This window comes from Diabrotica virgifera, chromosome 6, assembly GCF_917563875.1.
Source record: "Diabrotica virgifera virgifera chromosome 6, PGI_DIABVI_V3a".
Classification (NCBI taxonomy): Eukaryota; Metazoa; Arthropoda; class Insecta; order Coleoptera; family Chrysomelidae; genus Diabrotica; species Diabrotica virgifera.
Genome location: NC_065448.1, coordinates 158,044,648 through 158,068,235, shown reverse-complemented (window position 1 = coordinate 158,068,235; position 23,588 = coordinate 158,044,648). Strand labels below are relative to the sequence as shown.

Below are 23,588 nucleotides of genomic sequence, written 5' to 3'. Positions count from 1 at the left end.
TTTTTTTATTATTCTCTTTTATTATCCTCTTTTATTATCTGTTATTTACTATATCTCTTTTTATTTAAATCATCAACTGAACATACTGAACGTACCCCGTACATTCTTACTCTGTAAGTAACTGTTTTTCAATACGGAACATGCCCGCCACTGCCTATGTCGCACTGTCATGAAAGTGACACTTCATCCCTACTCGCTGTCATTTCAATAGGGAACTTGCATAAAATTTAAAATTGGAAAAAATGTTATAAATCACAACAGAACATAATTTAAATCATGTATCAATGATAAAAAAGTTTTGTTTGTCTTTCGTTTTTCCCCTAAAGACGATTAAAAATTCAAATTATTCCAGCCAGCAAAAAACGCGTCGTGACGTCATATGGTTTTGCATTTACATTTTACACCAAAAAGTAAACAAAATTAATTAGACATTATAAACGTCAGTAAAAAACACAGTTATGTGACGTTAAAAGTGTTTTTGTTCGTTTGAACTATTCATAGAAAATTTTTACTTTTACAAAATGGTTTTATTTTCAATAGTAAACCTTCTTTTCTTTCCTTCAAAAACTGTATCAAACTCCAATCTCAACAAACTGGTATATATTATTACAACGACATACGATAAATGTCATTAGAATATAAATATTTTTCCTTTATTACCCTACGACGAGCTGGCCAAATACCCAAGTAGGTGGAGGCCAATAAACTAAAGAAGGAATAGAAGAATATACCTAAATATAACGCTGTGTCTAGGTACACGCTAACGTGTACGCAAATAAAAAAGTTAGTGTCAGAGTGTTGGAATTTGTTTAATTGCGTTGTGTTTATACTTCAATTTAAATATTGATTAGTAAAGAGATTTTTTATTTTTTATTTGTTTAGTGTTTGTTTTTAAATTAACTATGTACTGTGGACAATTATTTAGTTGTTTTAATGAGTTTAACAACATTTTAAAACAGTATGAAAAAGTTAAGAGATTATAAATTAATATATATTTTTTTAGTTATAAGTGAAATACAGTATTTAGTATTACAATATAGTACAATATGTTACAATTTAGTATATACAATATTTAGTATTACCGTCCAAAATTAAAATAAAAGGAAGACCTAAAGCTTTCACAATAATAATTAACTTGTTATGAAGCTATTTCCTTGTGGCATTTTTGTAATCAACTATTCTAAATGGGAACTAAGCCACAATTTAACTAAAAAAATGATGTTATTAACGTTTCAACGTCTAAATCGGACGTCGTTGTCAAAATACAAAATATTAAATTCAACAAAAATGTTCTTGCTTAGTAAAAAATTTTTTCTAATAATTTATTTAATCTGACCAATTTTTGTATTTTGACAATCACATCCGATTTGGACGTCGAAACATTAATAAAATCTTTTTTTAGTTAAATTGTGGCTCATTTCCCATTTAGAATAGTTGATTATAATAATTAACTTACGTATAAAAATTATTTTAGCAATATTTTGTACGTATCATGTCAACTAAATACATATATTTATTTTGCTAACCTAAATATATACTTTTATTAGATACATTGATTTATTACAATTAAGTTTGAAACATCTGAATAGTTCTGCTTCCCTTCCCTTAACAAATATTTTTCTATCAAACAAACACTAAACATATCAAAATAGCATGTATTTACCAAAATATACAGTCACTGCGTACGTTAAATAATGACGTCACTGGCTTGATGAAGTTTAATTCGCGTGTATGTACCTAACTTTTTTATTTGCGTACACGTTAGCGTTTACCTAGACACAGCGAAATATAACCATAATAATAACTAATGTAAAACTAGGTGACGTCAAGAGCCGTTCGAACTACTTTAAAATACCGAAGACTTTAAATTTGTACTTCTAAGTTATTATGAGGTTTTGAAGCGTGAAATGTTGGAAATCTCATTTTTATACAAAACTGAACATTATTATGTAATAAAAAAAATGTGCAAGTTCCCTATTCTCAAAATGGCGGTGGTAATCTTATAAAAGGCATGTAATGTGAAAAATAAATCATTTTTTATTCAAATCATCTTTCTCTTGGGTTTTTGGATAGAAATCAACCTTTCTCCCTTCGGGAGCTTCAAGCCATCCACACCCGACCGGTGATGGAATATAAGGCGAAGACAACCATGACATCCAGACTGCAACGACCACCATCTCTACCTGCAGGGGCCTAAGATCCGACCAGGCCTACTAGAAGTCTACAGCAGTACCATACGACATCAAGAAGTTGCCATCAGATACCAAAAGCCATAAGTATAATCCAGAATTGTTAGTTTTTGGCAAGAATTTGAATATATTTGTTAATGCAATTTACCAAGTCATATTTTTATTATATCTTTATTGAACAATAAACATGATTAGTTAAAATTACTGTTTTGTTTGCTTCCATTCCAAACTTTCATATTTTATTTCTAAGATTAGGACAAGACGAACACACACCTGAGTGACTGAGCTAAGCTGAGGGTGTAACGATGGCTATCTTGGATGATTGAGGTAATATTTTCGATTATTTCAATTAGACGGGGTAGTCCATCAATCGCTTTTTTCGTTTCAAAATTCAATAAAATTTTTATGAAAAAAATTAATTATTCAATTCTTTGGGATTTTCCGATTTTTCCGGAAGGTGAAAATAGTCCAGTTCTTATTATTTTCTCAACCTACCACAGTTTAAAAAAATATTTTTTCTACGAGCGTGCAAAAATGTCTACTTTCGCGCACGTATTTTAGTTTAGAAAGTTTTACTTATCCGCACGCGTGTTACTTTTCCGCACGCGTTTTACTTTTCCGCACGCGTTTTACTTTTCCGCACGCGTTTGACTTTTCCGCACGCGTGTTAATTATGTTACTATGGCCTTAAAGTAACTATAATACATGCAATAAACTAATATTTAGATATTATTTACTAATTTATTTCAAATATATCTTATTGTGTTCATGTTTTAATGAAATTAACGCGAGAATTCGATGAAATAAAATAATTTTGACATAATATTCGAAAGTCAAATCAGTAGACAATAACAGTGGTTTTGAATCGTCGTCATGAAAACCAAGATCGTCGTCATGCTAACCAATTACGCTGAAACTTTGGTTTTGACAACCTTGTTAAAGAATTAATTGGTGTATGTATTTTCATATTAATTAAATTAATTGATTAAGATTTGGTCATTTTTTAAAGACTCGTAGAAAAAATATTGTTCCTAACGCTTGCAGAAAGTCTCTTTTCCGCACTCGACTGCTTGCCGAACTCCCGCTTCGCGTCGTTCGGCAAACTGCAGTCGCGTGCGGAAAAGTATGACTTTCTGCACTTGTTAGGAAATAGTATATTGTGCAACAAGTGCAGAAAGGTACTAATTTCTCACGAGTTTGAAAAGTTGCGGTACGAGCGCAAGCGAGTGCCGCAATTCAAACGAGTGAGAAATTACCTTTCTGCACGTGTTTCACACTATACTTTTTCTACAAGCACAGTTTTTCCTAAAAATAAAAATCACAATTTCCAAACGACGATTAATTATAATAGGTACCTATGTGATAAATTTTAAACTGTATTTAATTAATACCTACTAATCAATTTAAATTCCTTATACCTAAATAAATTGCACAGAAATCAGTTAAAAAATTAATGCACTGCCTTAATTTGTTTAAATTTAAACAATTATTACACATTATTGACATTATATTTATGCAGTCACGGATTTACACAAAACCTACTTCATTCGACGTCTCTTGCACAGGTTGCTAAATCCTTATTGGTTATTTGATAATTATAAAATGTTTAATAAGAATAAAATTGTAAAATAAAACAGTTGTAACATCCATAATTTAGTTTCTATGCTATAGTTAAATATAATAATTGTCTTATAGGTTATATATTTGTCTAAAGTTTAACCACGGATGTAAACAGAATATAACGTTACTCAGAATGCGGTAGTCCACGGATGTAAACAGAATATAACGTTACTCAGAATGAGGTAGTCAACTGTGCAGAAAAGAACTTTGCGGCACAGAAACGTCACTTTGCGGCACAGAAACGTCACTTTTCTGCACACTAATGTCAAATATCTTATACTGTGAGAAAATATCAAGTTTGCTAACATAAAACCGTGCAGAAAAGTGCACTTTGAATAGTGGTTGTAGAAAAATAACTATTTGCGTGCCATAGAAGCCGAGATATTGCAAATTTTTCCAGCGGGCTTCAATCTCAGGTTTCTAAAACAACAAAGCTCGGAGAGCAGTCCCCTCCACTTTAACGTGGCGGTACCGATTTTACGAGTACAATACTTTAACACGTTCGATGCGTATGTCGCTCATCAGCGACATTCGGTTTACCTCTCCGATGCTGATGTCGCCGATGAGCGACATGTGCTCACTTACGACATGACAAAAATTATTTCAGGTTCTAGGAGAAGAACCTACTTCTCTGGGAGAAGAAAAATATACGCAGCGAACGTGTTAACGGGTTATAACTTTTTACACATTCCCTGTATATGCCATCTATAAATTGGATCATAAAATCTAGAGCTTCCCTCATAATCTGTTCAATTTTCAGCTATTTAAATTAATAAACACTGGAAATATGATTTTAAGGTTATCTTGGTTTCTATTGGTCATAATATGATATTGGTCATAATATAATAAATATGTATATTATACAGTTCTTTTTCTGTTAAAGATTGTAATTTTTCACCATCTTTTCAGTAAACCTACTTAAAAGCACCTGAAATTACATATTTGCAGTTAATTTACTACCTAGATATACCTATTCTGTTTATATCCCGCTTAATTTATACTAAGTAGCATAATTGAGGAACGTACCTAATAAATAAACAAGACGAATAGCCAGATTCCTTATTTTACTACTCTTAGAAACAAACAACAAAAATTGACAAAACTGTTTCCAGTTTCCACTATAAACCTCGTCGTAAAATGTTTCGAAACTGCTGACTGTTTTATAACCGAAAGCTACTCGGTAGAACTTATCTCGTTTACACACACTGGAAAAAGGACTACAGAAGGAATCTTTTATGGAAATTGATTTAAATATTGAGATTTGTTTGAATGTAAACCGGCTACGTTCATTTATGAAAAATGAGGTCGGGACAGACAAACATTTATTGGTAGTAACCTGAACTTACGATTTTTGAGTGCCCGCCAGACTTATGTCAGTATATGTAAACAACGTATTTTTGTCTTTCACAAATCTTTAAGTTACAATTTATGTATTTATGTGTTTCTTTAGCTTGTGGCATACATCGAGAACACATAATTGAACAATACAAACAAGAAAATACACATTAAAACATCGGACATCTTGGATTTTAAAGCACCCTATGTAACGCACAGCCGGCACAGCTGAATGTGGCTGAATTTTTATGTTTGTGCATCACAGTGTTGCCATGCTGTTTTCTATATATTTCTTTCATAATTTCAACCAATGTTAAATGTACCTACAAGAATAATAAAATAATAACATTTACTTCTCCGCCATTATACTAGGTATAATGACAAATGAGGTGTCAAATTAAAGCTTATAATCCAAGGATAGTACTAAAGGTAAGAAATTAGACCTAGGTTGTCTGTCCGTCTGTCTGACCGCGAATATAACTCCTCCGTTACTATACCAGGTAGAATGACAAATGAGGTGTCAAATGAAAGCTTATAATCCAAGGATGGTACTGAAGGTGAGAAATTTGACATAGGTTGTCTGTCCGCCTGTCCGTCCGACCGCGAATATAACTCCTTCGTCACTTTACCAGGTAGAATCACAAATGAGGTGTCAAATGAAAGCTTATAATACAAGAATGGTACTAGTGGTGAGAAATTTGACATAGGCTGTCTGTCCGCCTGTCCGTCCAACCACGAGTATAACTCATCCGTCACTATAGCAGGTAGAATGACAAATGAGGTGTCAAATGAAAGCTTATAATACAAGGATCGTACTAAAGGTGAGAAATTAGACCTAGATTGTCTGTCCGTCTGTCTGTCTGTCCGCGAATATAACTCTTCCGTCACTATACCAGGTCGGATGGACAGGCGGACAGACAGCCTACGTCAAACTTCTCATCTTTAGTACCATCCTTGGATTATAAGCTTTTATTTGACACCTCATTTGTCATTCTACCTGGTACAGTGACGAAGGAATCATATACGCGGTCGGACAGACAGACGGACAGACAGCTTAGGTTAAATTTCTCACCTTTAGTACCATCCTTGGATAAGCTTTCATTTGACACCTCATTTGTCATTCTACCTGGTATAATGACGGAGGAGTTGAGTTTGCAAACAGACAGACAAGACGGACGGACGGACAGACGGACGTGGACAATTCAATGTTTTCACATTTTTTCAAAATTGGTGAAAACAACAACATAATAAACTTTACTTAATTGGTGTTTCAAAACTACTTACTTTTAACACATTAGGTACACAATATTACAAGCTTTCTAGCAAGTTAAACGTCACAATGATTTAAAATAATCAAGTAAAAACCTATATATACATAACATATTAGAACATACCTAAAATACACAAAAATTATACATTTCATACACAAAAATATAATATCACAAAAAATTGTAACGTGATAGTATGAAAAAATAGAGGATACGGCAACGGTGTTACATGTGACGGTCGCACCGGGTCGGATTCAAAGCCAATATCTACACAGACATATTAGGGTGCTTTAATATCCAAGATGTCCAAAACATCTAGGTGTAGACCAGGGCATTTAGACATAAAAACACCGGAATAAATCGATTTTTAAATATAGCACATAGCAACTTTTTGCATTGTGTTCAAGACAATGTCAGGAAAAAAGTCTAGTATAGAAAAATGGGCGGAAATGCATAATTGCATTTCAAAGTACATAAAATGAATCCAAAATTGCATAAACATGTCAAAATAAGTATACTAAGTGCCAGATTTTGTTACTCAGGGGTTTTTGGAGTCGCTGAACACGAATACTCCATAAGAACCGACACCCGGAGCACCTGGTGTCTATGTTCACGTCATCTTCTGGAGTTTCGAGGGATTTCAGCACTAAATTGATGCAAACAGATTACACGAGGGGTTTATAGGGTTACTGAATACGAATACGCCATCAGAATTGAGCGCTCCGGAGCACCAGGTGCCCACGGTCACTGCTAAGGTATGTCATTTTCTGAAGTTTCGAAGGTTTTCGGCACTGAATGCATGCAAATAGATTACTAGAGTTTTTGGGGTCGCTGAATACGAATACGCCATCAGAAACAACTCCCGGATCATTTGGTGCCCAAGGTCTCTGCTAAGGCATGTTATAGTCTGAAGTTTGGAGGGTTTTTGGGCACCAGGTGTCGGTTCTGATGGCGTATTCTTATCCAGCGATCCGAAATATTCCCGAATAATCTTCTTGCATCAATTTAGTGAAGAAAACCCTCGAAACTTCAGATGACATGCTTTAACCGTGAACCTGGACACTAGGTGCTCCGGTGGTCGGTTCTGATGGCGTATTCTTAAATCTTGTCCTTAATATACTAATTTTGATATGTTTATGCACTTGTGGGTGCATTTTATGCGCGTGAAAATGCAACTATGCAACTTTTTCCTGACATCATCCTGAATTCATCCTGAGCAAAAAGTTGCAAGTCTCTAGGTGCTGTATTTAACAATCGATTTATTTTGGGCTGAATGCCCTGGTCAAACTTTAAATGTATGTATTACAAATGAAAATCTAATGTATCAATGTAATACAAAACATTTTTGGTTGCATTAAGGAACCCATCAAAAACTCCACAGAACCGCTTTCAAAGGCATTTTTCAACAATGAGACGAACAGTTGGTCGTGGTGCACCACAGTCACATTCAGGAGTAACGGTTTTTCCCATCTATGTAAGTTATCAGTGAATCTACCGCTATTCGTTCTTAGTCTGTTTAGCCTTGTTTCTATATTTTGGGGCAATTCAAAGCCTGGCGGTTTCTAATCGATACACACCATTTGGTGCATTTCATGTGGTGAGTCGCTCTCCCAGTGTCTTTTCCAGCCGTTGCGTTGGTTAGACTGAAATGTTCCTGATGTAAGGAGGTGGCCTTTAAGCTTATTGATGTTGTTGATAACTGTTCGCTATTAAGCTTGTCATGATAGATGGGCAGTTGATGGTTAGGCTGAATTTTTCTATATTCTCTGAGAAGAAAATAACTTTTAGCTTCGGCGGTAGCATGTAATTCAGAATAGAAAGGCAATGGTTCGATATTGTTATAATACTAACTGTAGACGAGCGACCAGTACCTAAATAACATATTTAGTCGGATCTTTAGACAATATTAGAGAAGATAGAGATGAATTTGCAATGGTTATAGCCAACGTTCATTAGAGGAGTCGGCACTAGAAGAAGAAGAAGTCGGATCTTATTTATTTAAGTTATTGGATCTTCTGGTTGTTTTCTAATGTCTTCAGTACCTTTTCGGTGATCTTATTACAAGGAAAAATATGACGCAATGGACCGTAAAAACGATTAAAAATATGTAAATATTGAATAAAAAAAACAATAAATACAAAGGTTTTAGAAATTTAGATGAGCAAAAAAGAAAGATATTAGCGCAGATGAGCAGAGGACAAATTGGTTTTAAATATACCTATACATTTAAAAAAACAAGTATTAGACAACACACCGTATCACAACTTGGTATCAAAATATCATTGCGATCTCCTTCTTGGTGTGCTTATCCGTGCTTAAAGTTTCACATATATGTTGAACCAGGTTCTGCGGTTCTCTAACTAGCATGTTCTTTTTTTTTCCTGGGCCTCGCTTTCTAAATATTTTTCCTTGTCAGATAAGTTCTAGAAGGGCATATCTGGATTCATTTCGCCTAATGTGTCCGAAGTACTGTAGCTATTTAGATAGGATGGTGATCAGTACATCTCGACAGGCCAGCCCCTAGGCAAGTCGTCTAACTTGCCGCCCTGGGCAAGTTAGACGACCGCCGCCCCCTCCCCCCACTTGGTAGACCTATGTCAATAGAAGAAACTGTTGTGCTAAGAACTGTATTATTGATATAAGTCGTTCTAAATTTCAAAAATTGGCTGTCATCTAAAATTTGCCGCCCTGGGCAGCCGCCCAGTTTGCCCATCCCTGGGGCCGGGCCTGTATCTCGATTCGTCTTCATTCTTCTGAGGAGCTCCTAATTTGTGGCTGGGTTAGTCCACGGGATCTTACGTAGTCTCTGATACAGGTACATCTCAAATGCTTCTAATTTTCTGCACAGATGCTCGTTCGCGGGGTATGATTCAACATCATAAAAAAGGACACAGAAAACTGTCAGTCTTAAATCTTAAATCATAAAAAAACAGGATTGCAGCTTGCAGCATTCTTACTTTTATACCAAGAGAGAGGTTGTGGCTCTTGAAGAAGGGCCTCACTCTTATGTCCAGGTTATTGATCCATTCTTAATTTATGTAATATGGTGCCAAGGTAGTTTTAGAGCATCACTGTTTGTACTAGGGTTTGGTTGACGTAGAGTTAACCTTCTGTTCTGATATTTTTCTGGCTAATTATCATGAGATTTGTCTTCTTTACGTTTATATTGAGTCCATACTGTTGATTGTACGTAATATGTACGTCTTCAACTGAAACACGAATAAGTCATAAGTCAGTACTCAAAGTTCTCCCGGGGTAACCACCTTTAGTGTAGGTCTCATTAATAAATTCTCGCATTACTATTTGGTGTTTCCATTCTCTCTGAAGAACAGCCTCCACTGAGCCCCACGAAATTTATACATGGTTTCTTGAGAATCCATCATTTATCCATAAGGACTTGCAGGTCTTCTAGGTTGTCCACAAATACTATGGTGTCATCTGCTGTTGTACACGTTTAGTAGAAATCCTTTTTGAGTTTCGTGTAAAGCTTCACTAAATATTCTTTCAGAGTAGAGATTGAAGATTAGAGGAGAAAAAAGGAGTGAAGCTTTGGTTCACTCTACGTAGTAGTGTATTCACCTTCAATTCTGAGAGTCGCGGTCTGATTCCATTAAAGTATTTTCAGATTTATGTTGGACAGATCCTAATATCTTATTAAGAATTTATTGAATAAAAAAATTTATACTGCTCAAAAATTATTGAACTTTTTAGTTATAAAAACTTTGTAAACAATGTGAAACCTGTTATTTTTTATTGTAATAAACAATAAAAAATAGCTATTTATAAACAGAGTGAACAAAATATTGCTAAACCTCTTGTAAACTGAAAGAAATTGGAACACATTCTCACAATTACTTTTCTTAGTGTCATTCTCACCCTCGTTTTAATTCATCTCTCGACATTCATCTTAAACAATAGAATACCTCACCTTTCCCTTCGCGTAATGCACTGAATGAATACTTAAATTACTTTCAAATTTGTTCTCATTTTATCGTTGTATTTTAATATAATTTTAGGAGCTATTGTGGCCATTGTGACAAAACTGAATCTTTTATGAGTCAGGCATTTCTGTTGATTCAGATGCCTTAATATTTGATCAATTCTGACAGAAAATTTGGTGGGTTCTATCACGATTTCAATGTTATCTCAAAGTTATTTTTTCAAGAGAAATTGTACAGAACAAGCTAATTAGAAACATTAGTAAAAGAACAAGGTTGGGAGTGGTTAGTTTTGAAAAAAATTGGTTTTATAGTAAAAAAAAATTTCCTAAAATATTGGAAAATGCCCTTCTTTCAAAATAACTTAAAAAGTATTAGGGTTACTAAAAATCTGAAGGAGTAAAAAGTAGGTGGGTTTTGCTTTTATAAATATGATAGATTAATTTTGTTTTTCTGTAAGACAAAAATTGGTTAAAATATGGATGTTCATATTTTGCATACACTCGTGATTAGTGACTCGTTCAGGCCCTTTCAATAATGTAAAGTAAATTGTTTGTAAAGCGGTAACGATTAATTTTATTTGTCGGTGGAGATTTTCACGATTTTTTTAACAAAAAAAAAGGAGTCAACTTGATTTTGAGCATAACTCGCTTAGTTTTGATGCTAAAAACTTTTTTAAAACATAAAAATAACGCATTATTAAAAAAGTTTTAATTGGTTTTTTCCGAAAAGTGCTTCATTTCTTCGTTATTTTACGTTGAAATATTTGATTTGGAATTTGACGAATAAAAACGTATTTTTCATGAGCTACAACTTTGCTTTTGCTGGGTCTATAGATTTTACGAGTTCACAATTTTTTTATATTTTTTTAAATTGTGTTACATTTTTGCTAAGAATATTTTTTTTGATCAAATACTTACTTTTTGAGTTATTTGTGAAAATCGCCTAAAAGCGTGATTTTTTTGTCGAAAAATACACATTTTCAATCGTAAATAACTGGAAAAGTATTAACTAAGTTAAAATTCTATAAACTAAAATTCTCTAAACTAAAATTGCTTAGAATTAGCGAATTTATCTATCTCCGGACTTATTTTAAACGCTCTGTTTTCACCCCCAACTAGGGGTGACTGTCACCCCCCGAGTAAAAGCAACCAACGGCACAAGCCGTCCCAATTTTCATGCAATTCGGAGATGATCCTGAAAATAACACGGTATCGCCGTATTTCCCGTTCATTTACTGGACTACAAGGTGTTTCTATAATCTGTATTTAATCCTACATAATAATAATAATCAGATGATATTACAAAAAAAATCGTAGATTAAGTAAATTATTTATTTTTTATTACAATTATATTTTTCATTGGATTTTGCCGCTTTTAATAGTGCCTTGTTTTTATAACATAGTTATAAAATTCACTGCAAGTCCTCCTCAAATTGGTTTTCGTGGGTGAAAATCGGGACATTTAGTATCCCGATCAGGTACAAATCAGTAGGCGTCCCCAGACCCCTGAAAATCGGGACGTCCCGCGCAAATCGCGTCGCGATACATATACTACAGAATAAATATCATCATCATCATCAGTAACTCGACAACCCTTTTTGGGTCCTGGCTTGTTCTAGGATTTTCCGCCATTCTGTTCTGTTCCTTGCTTTGTTCTTCCAGTGGGTAATCTCAAGTGTTTTCAGATCTTGTTCCACTTGTTCCATGTATCTAAGTTTGGGTCTTCCCTTTGACCTTCTCCCTACTGGTGTTTGCTTCATTATGTGTTTTGGACAGAATAAATATACTTAATACTTAAAAACGAACATGTTTAACAAGTAGGTCAAGCATATGGCAAACCCAAATAGTTGTTTTCATACCATAGTAGGGCAGGTAATAGCTATTTGTATAACAAGGGAGGAAAGTGCTACTTTTCCTCCCGAGAATGAAGTTTACTGCCCAACGCGTAGCGGAGGGCAGTAATCATTCAAGGGAGGAAAAGTAGCACTTTCCTCCCTTGTTATACAAATAGCTATTACCTGCCCTACTATGGTATGAAAACAACTATTTGGGTTTGCCATATGCTTGATCTACTTGTTAAACATGGTCGTTTTTTAAGTATTAAGTATATTACTGTTTTTTACCATTCTGCAAAATACAGGGTGTTTTATAAATAAACGTTAAAATGTATAAATACTTACGTAATAGAAAGTAGATATTGTACAGGGCGTCAATAAGTTATATTTCATGAATGAAATACCATGACGTCACTTTTACTTTCCTCCCTAGTGAGGAAAAGTACAACTTTGCTCCCTACAATCAGGTGCGGAAAAGTATACTTTCGGTAGAGGTAGGTGGAAAAATATTTGTACATATTATAGAGTAATGTCTAAAGCGATAAGAGGAGAATTATAGTGAGATTATAAATGATTTATTTTTAGAGTACCTACCCTATTTTGTCCGTTGCACAAGGACTCTACAAAAGTAGTAAATTTATGTATTTTTTACTTCTTGGAATATTTTTGCTGTTATTTTATAATGTAGATAACATAGTGGTTCCGCTAGTTTTTAACTAAATTTTATTGCTATTTATTGGCATCGTGATTTTGGGACATAAAAGGGACTTACCGGTAGAGCGTCACAGGTTTCTATTGGTAAAGGATCCTCCGAGCAGTACATGGGATCTGCCGGTTGAAGAATGGGCGGTCGTGGTGGTGGCGGCAACAGAAATTCGGGGGGCGGACCTGGACAATCGCAGTCCACCCCGGCGGCATCCATGCTCCACATGGTGTCGAGATTGTCGCCAGAAGGTGGATCGTCGTATTCCGTAGGCCTTGCCATAAGACCTTACGCCGCCGTTACTGAAACAATAAAGACAAGTTGAAGTACAAAACGAAGTCTATCCTTAATGGAGGGATCAATACTATTTTAGTTAGGTATATTCAGAAGTTGATATTACAACTATTTGAAATCCAATACTATCTTTATTTAAAAAGTTTATGAATTGCACTAAGCCAATCATTAATAACATTGGCCTTATTTATATCCAATCATATGGATGATGCAATAATAATGTTTTAAAAAATTATATTAAGTACGCTTCTTTGGAGGTCAGGCTGAAGATTAACATAATATGGTTCTAACTCGTAATTTTGCTGTTGATGGAAGGGATATTGAGCAGACAGCATCGTATAATAAGTACTCGTAAGGACATGAAATTGGGTTGGTCAGAGAAAACCAGACATGTGAGCTCCCATATCTTCTGCTTTTGCCCTTTAATTCGTCCAATTTTGAACATAGGCTTCCCCTAGTTTCCTCCATTCGCTTCTGTTTAGTGCTTTCTGTTTCCAGTGTGTTCCTCCTATCTTCCTCATTGTTGTATCGTGGTGTTCCACCTATTGTCCCTTTGTCTGGCGTTATGACTTGCGAAGCTCCATTTTAGCCTGGCTGTATGTTGTCCTGCGTCTTTGACGTTTGTTTTATTTCTTACCCAGTTGTTTTGCTTCAGCTCCCATGTATAGATCCCGAATTTGACATTATTGACTGGGTTCGGAGTGGTTTCAACTCTATAGGTGTTGATTAAATCAAATTAAATTCAATTCAATCAAATTAAATCAAATTAAATCAAATTAAATTAAATCAAGTTAAATCAAATCAAATCGAATTAAATCAAATTAAATTAAGTCAAATTAAATCAAATTAATCCAAATGAAATCAAATTAGATCAAATTAAATCAAATTAAATCAAATTAAAGCAAGTTAAATTAGATTAAATCCAATTATATCAAATTAATTAAATTAAATAAAAGGACTAAATAAAATAAAACAAAATTAAATAAAATTAAATTAGATAAACCTATATAAAACTATATAAAATTAGGTAAAATTAAATAAAATATCTAAAATCAAATAAAATTTATTATAATTAAATAAAATTATATTTTTTTTTTTTTTTTTTTTATTTAACGTCCTAATTTATTTACAATCTGTAAAACAAGTTACAATAAGTAAATTTTGTGACCACTAGTGTAGGTGACTTGGAGAAAATGATTCAATAATCATTTTCTTTACAAATATTTTACATAGATATAAAATTGTTTGTCTCTGGGAATTACGGCACATATAACTAAAATCGCGATGGTAAATCACTAGGTGTATTTCGTCTAAGTCTCCGTCTGTCTGGTTGGCTCATCAGGTTTCTGGCTAGTACATTTGGATGTTGTGCCAGTCTGTCTTCGTATTTCTGTGCAAAGTTGGTAATTTCTTCTTTTACTGTTGAAATTTCTAGATCGCGTCTAATAATAATATTTGCAACATACCATGGGGCATTTGTGATTATTCGAAGAACCTTCGACTGGAACCTCTCCAAGATTTCGATATTGGAGTTTGATGCAGTACCCCAAAGTTGGATCCCGTAAGTCCATATTGGCTTCAAAATTGCTTTGTAGACAAGTACTTTATTTTTCATCGAAAGTGATGATTTGTGACCAATCAGCCAGTAAAGATTGTGTAATTTGAGACCAAGTTGTTTACGCTTCATAAAAATGTGTGTTCTCCAGTTTAATCTTTGGTCTAGATGCATTCCAAGGTATTTGACTGTTGCTTGCTGTTTTAGTTGGTGGTTGTTGATATATACAGGCGGGCAGTGACCTTTACGGTTTGTGAAGGTAATATGAACCGACTTTGTTTCATTTGTTTGAAAACGCCACCGTTTTAACCAAGTTTGCATTTTGTTGAGGCTGGTTTGCAGAAGTTGAGAAGCTATCCGTGGGTCCTGATGTACTGACATCACTGCTGTGTCGTCTGCATATGTAGCTGTAGTGGTTTGAAAGTTTGTTGGTAAGTCTGCTGTGTACAATAGGTATAACACTGGCCCCAGAACACTGCCCTGTGGAACTCCAGATCCAACTGGAAATAGAGACGTGCACTCATCTCTATGTTGTACAAAAAAGTAACGGTTATGGAGGTAGGATTTTAAAATTAGGAAGTGAGTGAGAGGAAGCATATTTTTTAATTTGTATAGAAGGCCTGTGTGCCAGACTTTATCGAATGCTTGCGAGATGTCTAGAAAAGCGGCAGTGCAGTACATTTTGTCTTCCAATGATTGATTAACAGTTCTGCATATCCGATGAACCTGTTCTATGGTTGCGTGTTGGGATCTGAATCCAAACTGGTGTGCAGGGATTAGTTCTCGATCTGATAGGAGTGGTTGAATTCTTGAGAGTATCAGTTTTTCTAGGATCTTTGACACTATCGGCAGTAAGCTTTATTTAAATTATATTTAAATTTAAATATTTAATACCATAGTGGCTATCTTCACGTCTATTTACTTTTTTTACTTTACACGCGAATTACTTAAATCTTATAAATGATTTTAAGTAATGAATTAGAATAGAATTAAATCAAAATCAAACGAAAATATCAACCTGGACGCTATAATATAGCCCAATCAAAGAACAATCTGACCCCAAAAAAAAATAAAGGAAGGATGAACATTTGGGAATAGGTAGTTGAAATTGTCTATTATTATATAAGAAAAAGTGTACAATTCTACATCCCCTCCATTTTTCAACAATGGAGGGGAATACCCCCCTCTCGAAGGTGAAAAATATACATTCAAAGTAAGTCCGGAATTTGATACAATGACTAATTCTAAGCAACTTTTGATTTATATTTCCCTAAGTCAATACTTTTCGAGTTATTTGCAAGTGAACATGTTCATTTTTAACAGAAAAAACATTATTTTGGACGGTTTTTCGGAGATAACTCAAAAAGTAAGTATTTCAGCGAAAAAATATTCGTAGCAAATATATACCATATAAAAAACTGAAAAAAATGGTGTATGCTTGAGGTCTGTAGACACAGCAGAAGCAGAATTGTAGCTAATGAAAAGTAGGTTCTTCTTCATCAAATTCCAAATCGAATATTTCAATGTGAAAAAACCAAAAAACGGAGCACTTTTCGAGGAAAATTCATTTCAACTTATTTAAAGTGTTTAAAAAAAGGTTTATTTTTGTTTAAAAAAAGCTTGTTACATTAAAAGTAAGTAAGTTAAGCTCAAAATATTGTTGGTCAATTTTATTTTTTGGTAAAAAAATCGCGAAAATCACCCCTAATTAGCATCACAAATAAATTTTATCATTATGACTTCACAAGTTACTTTGCTTATGTATTATTTATATGATCTGTAAGTTTCATGGGTTTAAAGAGCTTATTTTTGAAAAAGCTGTAGTTAAAATGGCTAAACGAGTAACTAATCACGAGTTTAGGCAAATTTTGAACAGCCATAGCATAACCAATTTTTGTGTAACAAGAAAACAAAAAAGGAAAAATATTCAGAAAAGCAAAACGTACATTTTATTACTCTTTAAGATTTTTGGTATTACTAATAATTTTTAAGGTAATTCCACGAACAATTCCATTTTTTTTTTCAAAATGAAAAAAAAAAGTTTTATTTTAAGCCCAATTTTTTTCAAAACTGAGCACTTTGAAACAATGAAACTTATTGATAATATAAACAATACATAAGTAAAGTAACTTGTGAAGCGGTAACGATTAATTTTATTTGGGAAGCTAATTAGGGGGTGATTTTCGCGATTTTTGTACCAAAAAATAAAAGGGACCAACAATATTTTGAGCGTAACTCACTTATTTTTAATGGTAGATTTAAAAAAAAAAACAAAAATAAACCCTTTTTAAACACTTTAAAAAAGTTGTAATGAATTTTCCCCAAAAAGTGCTCTCTTTTTTGGTTATTTCACATTGAAATATTCGATCTGACGAAGAAGAATCTGACGAATTTGACGAAGAAGAACCTACTTTTTATTAACTACAACTCTGCTTGTACTGGGTCTGCAGTCCTCACGCGTACACCATTTTTTTTCCAATTTTTTATAAGTTATATTTTTACTAAGAATATTTTTTTCGCTAGAGTACTTACATTTTGAGTTATCTGCGAAAAACCGTCCATAAACATGTTTTATTTTGTTAAAAATGAACATAATCACTCGCAAATAACTCGAAAAGTATTGATTAGTGAAAAAACTCTATAGAACAAAAGTTGCTTAGAATTAGTCATTTTATCCAATTCCGGGCATACTTTGAACGTAAATTTTTTCACTCCCGAGAAAATATTTTTCACCTCGTATCTCCCAATTTTTGTAAAATGGAGGGGATGTAGAATTGTAAACATTTTCTTATATAATAATAGACAATTTCAACTAACTATTTCCAAATTTTCATCCTTTCTTTATATTTTGGAGGTTTTCGTAAAATTTTGTGTTCCCTGATCGGGCTAATATTGGGTACAGGAATTACCGATTCACCCTTTAGATCAGGGGTGGGCAAACATTTTTTAATAAGAGCCGCAAAAGGTTTTTGGTGTACTACCAAGGGCCGTAATGTTTTCGAATTTTTAACTTTGGGGGGTCGAGTTTTTTTTTAGTTTTGACGATTTTTGCGTTTTTGATATCACATTTGTTATTGTTACGTCACGAAAAGAAGTTATATGAAAAATTTCAGGTGGATCTGTCAAGTAGCCTTTGAGTTACAATGTCCACCGCCTATAAAAATCAGTTGAGCAGTTTTGAGAAAAACACGTTTAGTTTTGACAACTTTTATTTTCAATTTCTTCTCTCTGTCAAATCGTAGAGTGATGCACATCGGAATATGTTTTTAAATCGCAGAGCAATTTACAAAAGAAAATGGAGCAGCTGTTGAACGTTTCTCACTACGCTCAACAAGCTGCTGCAAAGCGAGTCGAGGGTAGGGATATGCGTTCTGGTAGTTTTCCTACGGTCAAACTGAAATTTTCAGAGAATATTTTTGAAATGATGTATTTCATACAAAATAATAAAAAAAATCGAAAATTTCAAAATTTTCAAACCATATCCCTACCCTCCTATACCACATTCGCAATTATTTAAGCACGGTATTTGCCGCAAATATACAGGGTGTTTAATTGAGAAACGGGAATACTTAAATTGTGAATAGAGGTCACTAAGGCGGTTCTAGATATACTACATTTATTGCGTCAATAATTTTTATAACTGAGTTACAGGGTGTTTTATTGATTTTGCCCATGTCTCTCTGGAAGCATAACTTTAGAACCACCTTGTATATTTTTTGATATTTGACATAGATATCTCTCATTTAAAATCAAAACCACCCGACTTCTAATCACAGAATAATCCAGATCCGGACCAAACAAAATTATTGGGAAATAATTGGACTAATTCTTTCTTTTTTATATGATCAATGAATAGTTTGAATTTCATTACAAAAGTTTCATTTTTCGATCAACACTAATAAATTTAGCAAAGTAGCAGTGATTAATTTCTAAATAATTTCCTCCCCTAATTCACAGCATCTTTTAAGAACCTTTTCTAAACTTAATTATCGAATATGGTTGTTGATTGTGGTATAAGACATCAGTATGTTCTGTCTCTAACTCTTCCAAAAATGCTTTGAATTCACGATGATTTAATCCTATTGAACTAATACAGTTAACAATATTAGTTATATTTGAAATGACGTTGTCCACTTGCAAAACATTTTTGCACAATATCTGATGATGGATTACACACAGTTCCGCACGTTCGGACAGTTCCTGACTACTTCGAAAATATCATTTTCATTTGTTGAAATTTCATGAATTTCGTTGAGGGAGCCGATACATCTCTGTGCCAAAAACCCAAATGATTGCCCGCGTTATGTTGAAAATTTGCGGAAAAATCACCCGCTGCGAAAGTGATAATATTAATAGCTGCATTATCTATAATAATAGCTGCATTATCTATCTATATTTAATTATCAATATTAGCAATAATAATTAAAAAAAAATTGAAATGAAAATAATTTACTTTTTCTCCTCGGGCCGCAAAAAAATGTCTAAAGGGCCGCATGCGGCCCGCGGGCCGCACTTTGCCCACCCCTGCTTTAGATGATCATGTCCGTTTAAAATTACCAAACAACCATTAACCTATATAAAAAAATATCGAAACGTTCTCTAAAACGAGGCCAAAAATTAAATTTTAGTACACTTTAAATTTGATTTCGACGTCCGTTCTAAATAAAACTGAAATCGTAAAATTGGGGATACTCCATTCGATTGTGTCACGCTGCATCGATATCTGCAAGCAAGAGATCGGTGCAATCAACCTCTGCCCTGCGGATATTCCAACAATGCCACACGAACGGAATTGCGGAATACCACCAATAATAAACATTTTCAGTTTATTGGATTACGTTCCTGAAGTTAAACAATATTGGCAGATATTACATGCAATAATATATTTATGTCTAAAACAATCATGTACAAATCATTCTATACTAAACTGTACAGTTTACATTTTGTTCACAGAAGAGGACTCAAACAACGAAAGAATAATTCCAATGTGATATTCTTGATTACAAAGTAGATAGTGTCTTCGTATGCTATTATTACGAACGTAAGTGATGACGATGTGTGCTACGTTAGCCTGTTCTCTTGGGCATTGTGCTAAATGTAAATTAGAGCAGATGGAAAACTCAAAAAAATGGCCTACCTCCAGGAAGCGTTTGGGCGCCGTCCTTATTTAATATTAAGACCAACGATTAGTCAATGCACCCCCAAACTAAGATTTTTGTTTGCGCTGACAACCTTGGTATCGGCATAAAAGGAAAAATTCTCACACAAGTATAGTCGACAATGGAGGATGCTTTAAACATTACTATAAACAAAACTCATTAAAACCAAACCCTACTAATACCCAAGTATATCAATTCCTCCAAATACCATTGACTGTAATACATACAACTCTTGACATTTCCCATTACATTTGAGGAAGTAAAAAAATAGCGCCATCTAGTGGTCCGCGGTGATAAGCAGAGCAATCTAACCTTACATTTATAAAATTGCTTTATTATTGTTTTTGTGTAAGTGTTTGAACTAGTTTTATTTTAATTTAATTTTGCAAAATTAGCTCGTTATTCAAAAATTTATAAAATTAAATTTGAATGTTTACGTCAAATTTTTGTCACAACGTAGTTTCACCGCAAGCCGACAGTGGCGCTAGTGGCAACGTGCTTCCAGATTTCTGTGGGAGTTGGATGTATTACAGTCAATAGTATTTGATTCTTCCCAAGTATACCTCGATAATGAGAAACGAGGCCTCCATAGTGTTCTCATAAGAGAATCTGCTTATTACCACCTAAAATAATTCTGTATTTATAATAATCGAATAAATATCATTATGCTCATGGTTATGATCTTGAAAAGGGGTGAGACTCTTTAAACCAGTATAAATATATGGCGCGCAGCTCTGGTAAGATATGCTAACAAGAACAACATTATTGAAGTAATTTATAGATTTTGGTGACTGGCATTTACATAGGTAAAGGTAAAAGCTCTTTTTTCGCCGCACACACATTTCATTTCAAATGCTTTAAGTCTCTTTAGCGATGCTTCAGTTAAGGTCCGTGACTCCACTCTATATAGAATAACGGAGAATACGTAGCATTTTATTAAACAAACTTTTACTTCCAATTTTATATTGTAACTGCTACAGATTTTTCATTTTGACGAAAGCTGATCTTGCGTTCTCAATCCTTATCTTAATTTCCGACAAGTGTTCCCATTGTTCATTTAAAGCACCCATTGTAAAATCGGTTTTTGTACTTTGCTCTTTTGATGATAAAATCAAACCTGCTACTTACTTCTGCTACCCTGAAGACAAGCGTCTGCAGCCCTTTCAGATTGTCAGCAAAAATGACAGTGCCATCGGCGTATCTTATGTTGCTGAGTCGTTCTCCATTTAAAAGTATTCCCTGATCTATATCAGTTAGAGCCAGGTTCATAATGTTCTCTGAATATGTAAATACATATATTATACATATCTATATTGAATAATAATGGAGACAGTATACATTCCTATCACACACCTCTTTTTATCTTCATGACTATGTTAAATGAAGAATTTGACAGACAGCCTGTGGAGTTAACGGAGACAGTAACAGCAATGGATACTAGAATAACAAACGAGGAAGTGGCTCAAGCGCTTCAAAAAATAAAGAAAGGAAAAGCAGTCGGACCAGATGACATTCCTGGGGAAGTATGGAGAGCATTGAGAGGGACAGGAATAAGTTGGCAAGCAGGTCTATTTAATAGAATTATGGAAGTTGGACAAATGCCAGACGAATGGAGAAGCAGTATATTAGTACCTGTCTACCAAAAAAAAAAGGGAGACATACAACAATGTACAAACTACAGGGCTATAAAACTACTTGAAAATATGGGAAACCACATAAACTACTTGAAAATATGGGAAATATGGCCACACCATGAAAATATTGGAGAGAGTAATTGATAGACGGATACGTGAAGAAATCGAAATATCCGATAATAAATTGGCCTTACACAGGGCAGATCAACAACAAGTGCAATTTTCATTGTAAGGCAACTGATGGAAAAATACAGGAATAAAGAGACCAACGCTCATATGGTATTCATTGATCTTGAGAAAGCATATGATAAAGTTCCTCGAGAGATTCTGTGGTAGGTACTCAATAAGAAAGGAGTCCCTGGCGAATATGTCAAGATTGTGAGAGATATGTATGAGGGAGTAACGACTAGTTTTAGGACAGGTGTGGGACAGACTGATAAATTTCAGGTGAAAGTAGGATTGCACCAAGGCTCGGTGATTAGTCCTTATTTATTCTCATTAATTTTGGACCAGATAACAGCGAAACTACAGGTTAGCATTCCGTGGTGCCTAATGTATGCTGATGATGTAGTGTTAATAGGAAATAGTGAAAGAGACTTAGAACACAAACTGGAACAGTGGAGACAAGCTCTGGAGGAAAAAGGTTTAAAACTTAGTAGGACAAAAACAGAGTAATTGGAATGTTCATTTAAAGATGGAGTCACTACAAATAAAATGATATCTTTGGATGGTGAAATGATTGTGAAAAGCAATAGCTTTAAGCACCTAGGATCGGCATTACAGAGTAATGGAGAAATAGATGGAGATGCATGCAGTAGAATTAGGGATGGATGGATGAAGTGGAAAGAAGCAAGTGGTGTGTTGTGTGACAGACAAATTCCAATGAAGCTGAAGGAAAAATTCTATAAAACAGCCATAAGACCGGCTATGATGTACGGAACTTAATGTTGGGCAGTGAAAAAGAAAGAGGAACAACGAATGCATGTGGCGGAAATGAGAATGCTTAGATGGATGAGTGGAGGGACAAAGAAGGATAAAATTAGAAATGAGTATATCAGGGGAAGTCTAGGTGTGGCACCAATTGATGCCAAATTGAGAGAGCATAGGTTAAGATGGTTTGGTCATGTTTAACGTCGAGACGTTAATCACTCAATACAAAGAATAGCTGAAGTGCAGATTCCTGGAAGGAGTAGGGAGGAAGACCAAAGAAGACCTGGGGGGAGACGATAAGGCAGGTCATGTTAGTAAAGGGGATTAACATTGATATGACTCAAGATAGAATTGTGTGGAGAAATGCAATTAGGGAAGCCGACCCCGCATAGGGATAAGGCAAAGAGAATGATGATGTCGTCTGTTAAGTGATTCCAAAATCTAACAGCTCCAGTTTGTTCGTAAAAGATATTGTTCATTATACGGCTTTGCTATATTGAAAAAGTGAATTTAGTATTTCCATCAGTTCGTCATCCACAAAAAATCAAATGTCATTAGTTTATTAAAATTTCTGTATCATTTGACACAAGAAAATTTCAAATACTTTTGAAATTCTGCATCATTGCAACAAGTATGCTATCAATAATTTTCAAAGAAAGTCTAGTAAGGTAAACAACCAGTCCTTGCCACTCTACCAATTATTGCCACTGATCCTTAAATTCTAAGAAAATAAGAAAATGACTTGAAATCAAATTACATTTTTTGCAAGTACTAATACCTTATTAAGTTTGGCAACTGTGTACTGTGGTACAATACCCAAGCTTCAGCCATTTTTGTTGTATACCCCTTAGAGTAGTGTTGTGTAAAATTTCTTCCTGATTTTTGTGATTTCTTATGAAAAAATTAAGGTAAGTACATTTTTCTTTTTATTATTCACTTCTGTAAATGATTGTTTTAGAAACTTATTTACACATGTGCTCCTCTTAAATACTCTAAAATACATTTGTTTGCTGTTTAAATTCAGTTAAGGGTACATATTTCCAAAGAAATGTACCTGGCAATGACTGGTCGCAAAATATTTTATGAATACCAGTCATTGCCACAAGTGGCCATTATTGGTTTGGGT

At 34.1% G+C, this 23,588-nt stretch overlaps 1 protein-coding gene across 4 annotated transcripts in view; it reads right to left on the bottom strand.

The window, feature by feature from the left end:
• LOC114324457 (uncharacterized) overlaps positions 1-23,588 on the bottom strand; it is a 558,952-nt gene that overhangs the window by 444,353 nt on the left and 91,011 nt on the right. For all 4 annotated transcript variants that reach the window (XM_028272313.2, XM_028272315.2, XM_028272314.2 and 1 more), the window contains exon 2: positions 12,960-13,192. In XM_028272313.2, coding sequence (XP_028128114.1) covers positions 12,960-13,172 — 213 coding nt within the window. In that variant the 5' untranslated portion in view covers positions 13,173-13,192. The remainder of the gene's footprint in view (positions 1-12,959; positions 13,193-23,588) is intronic.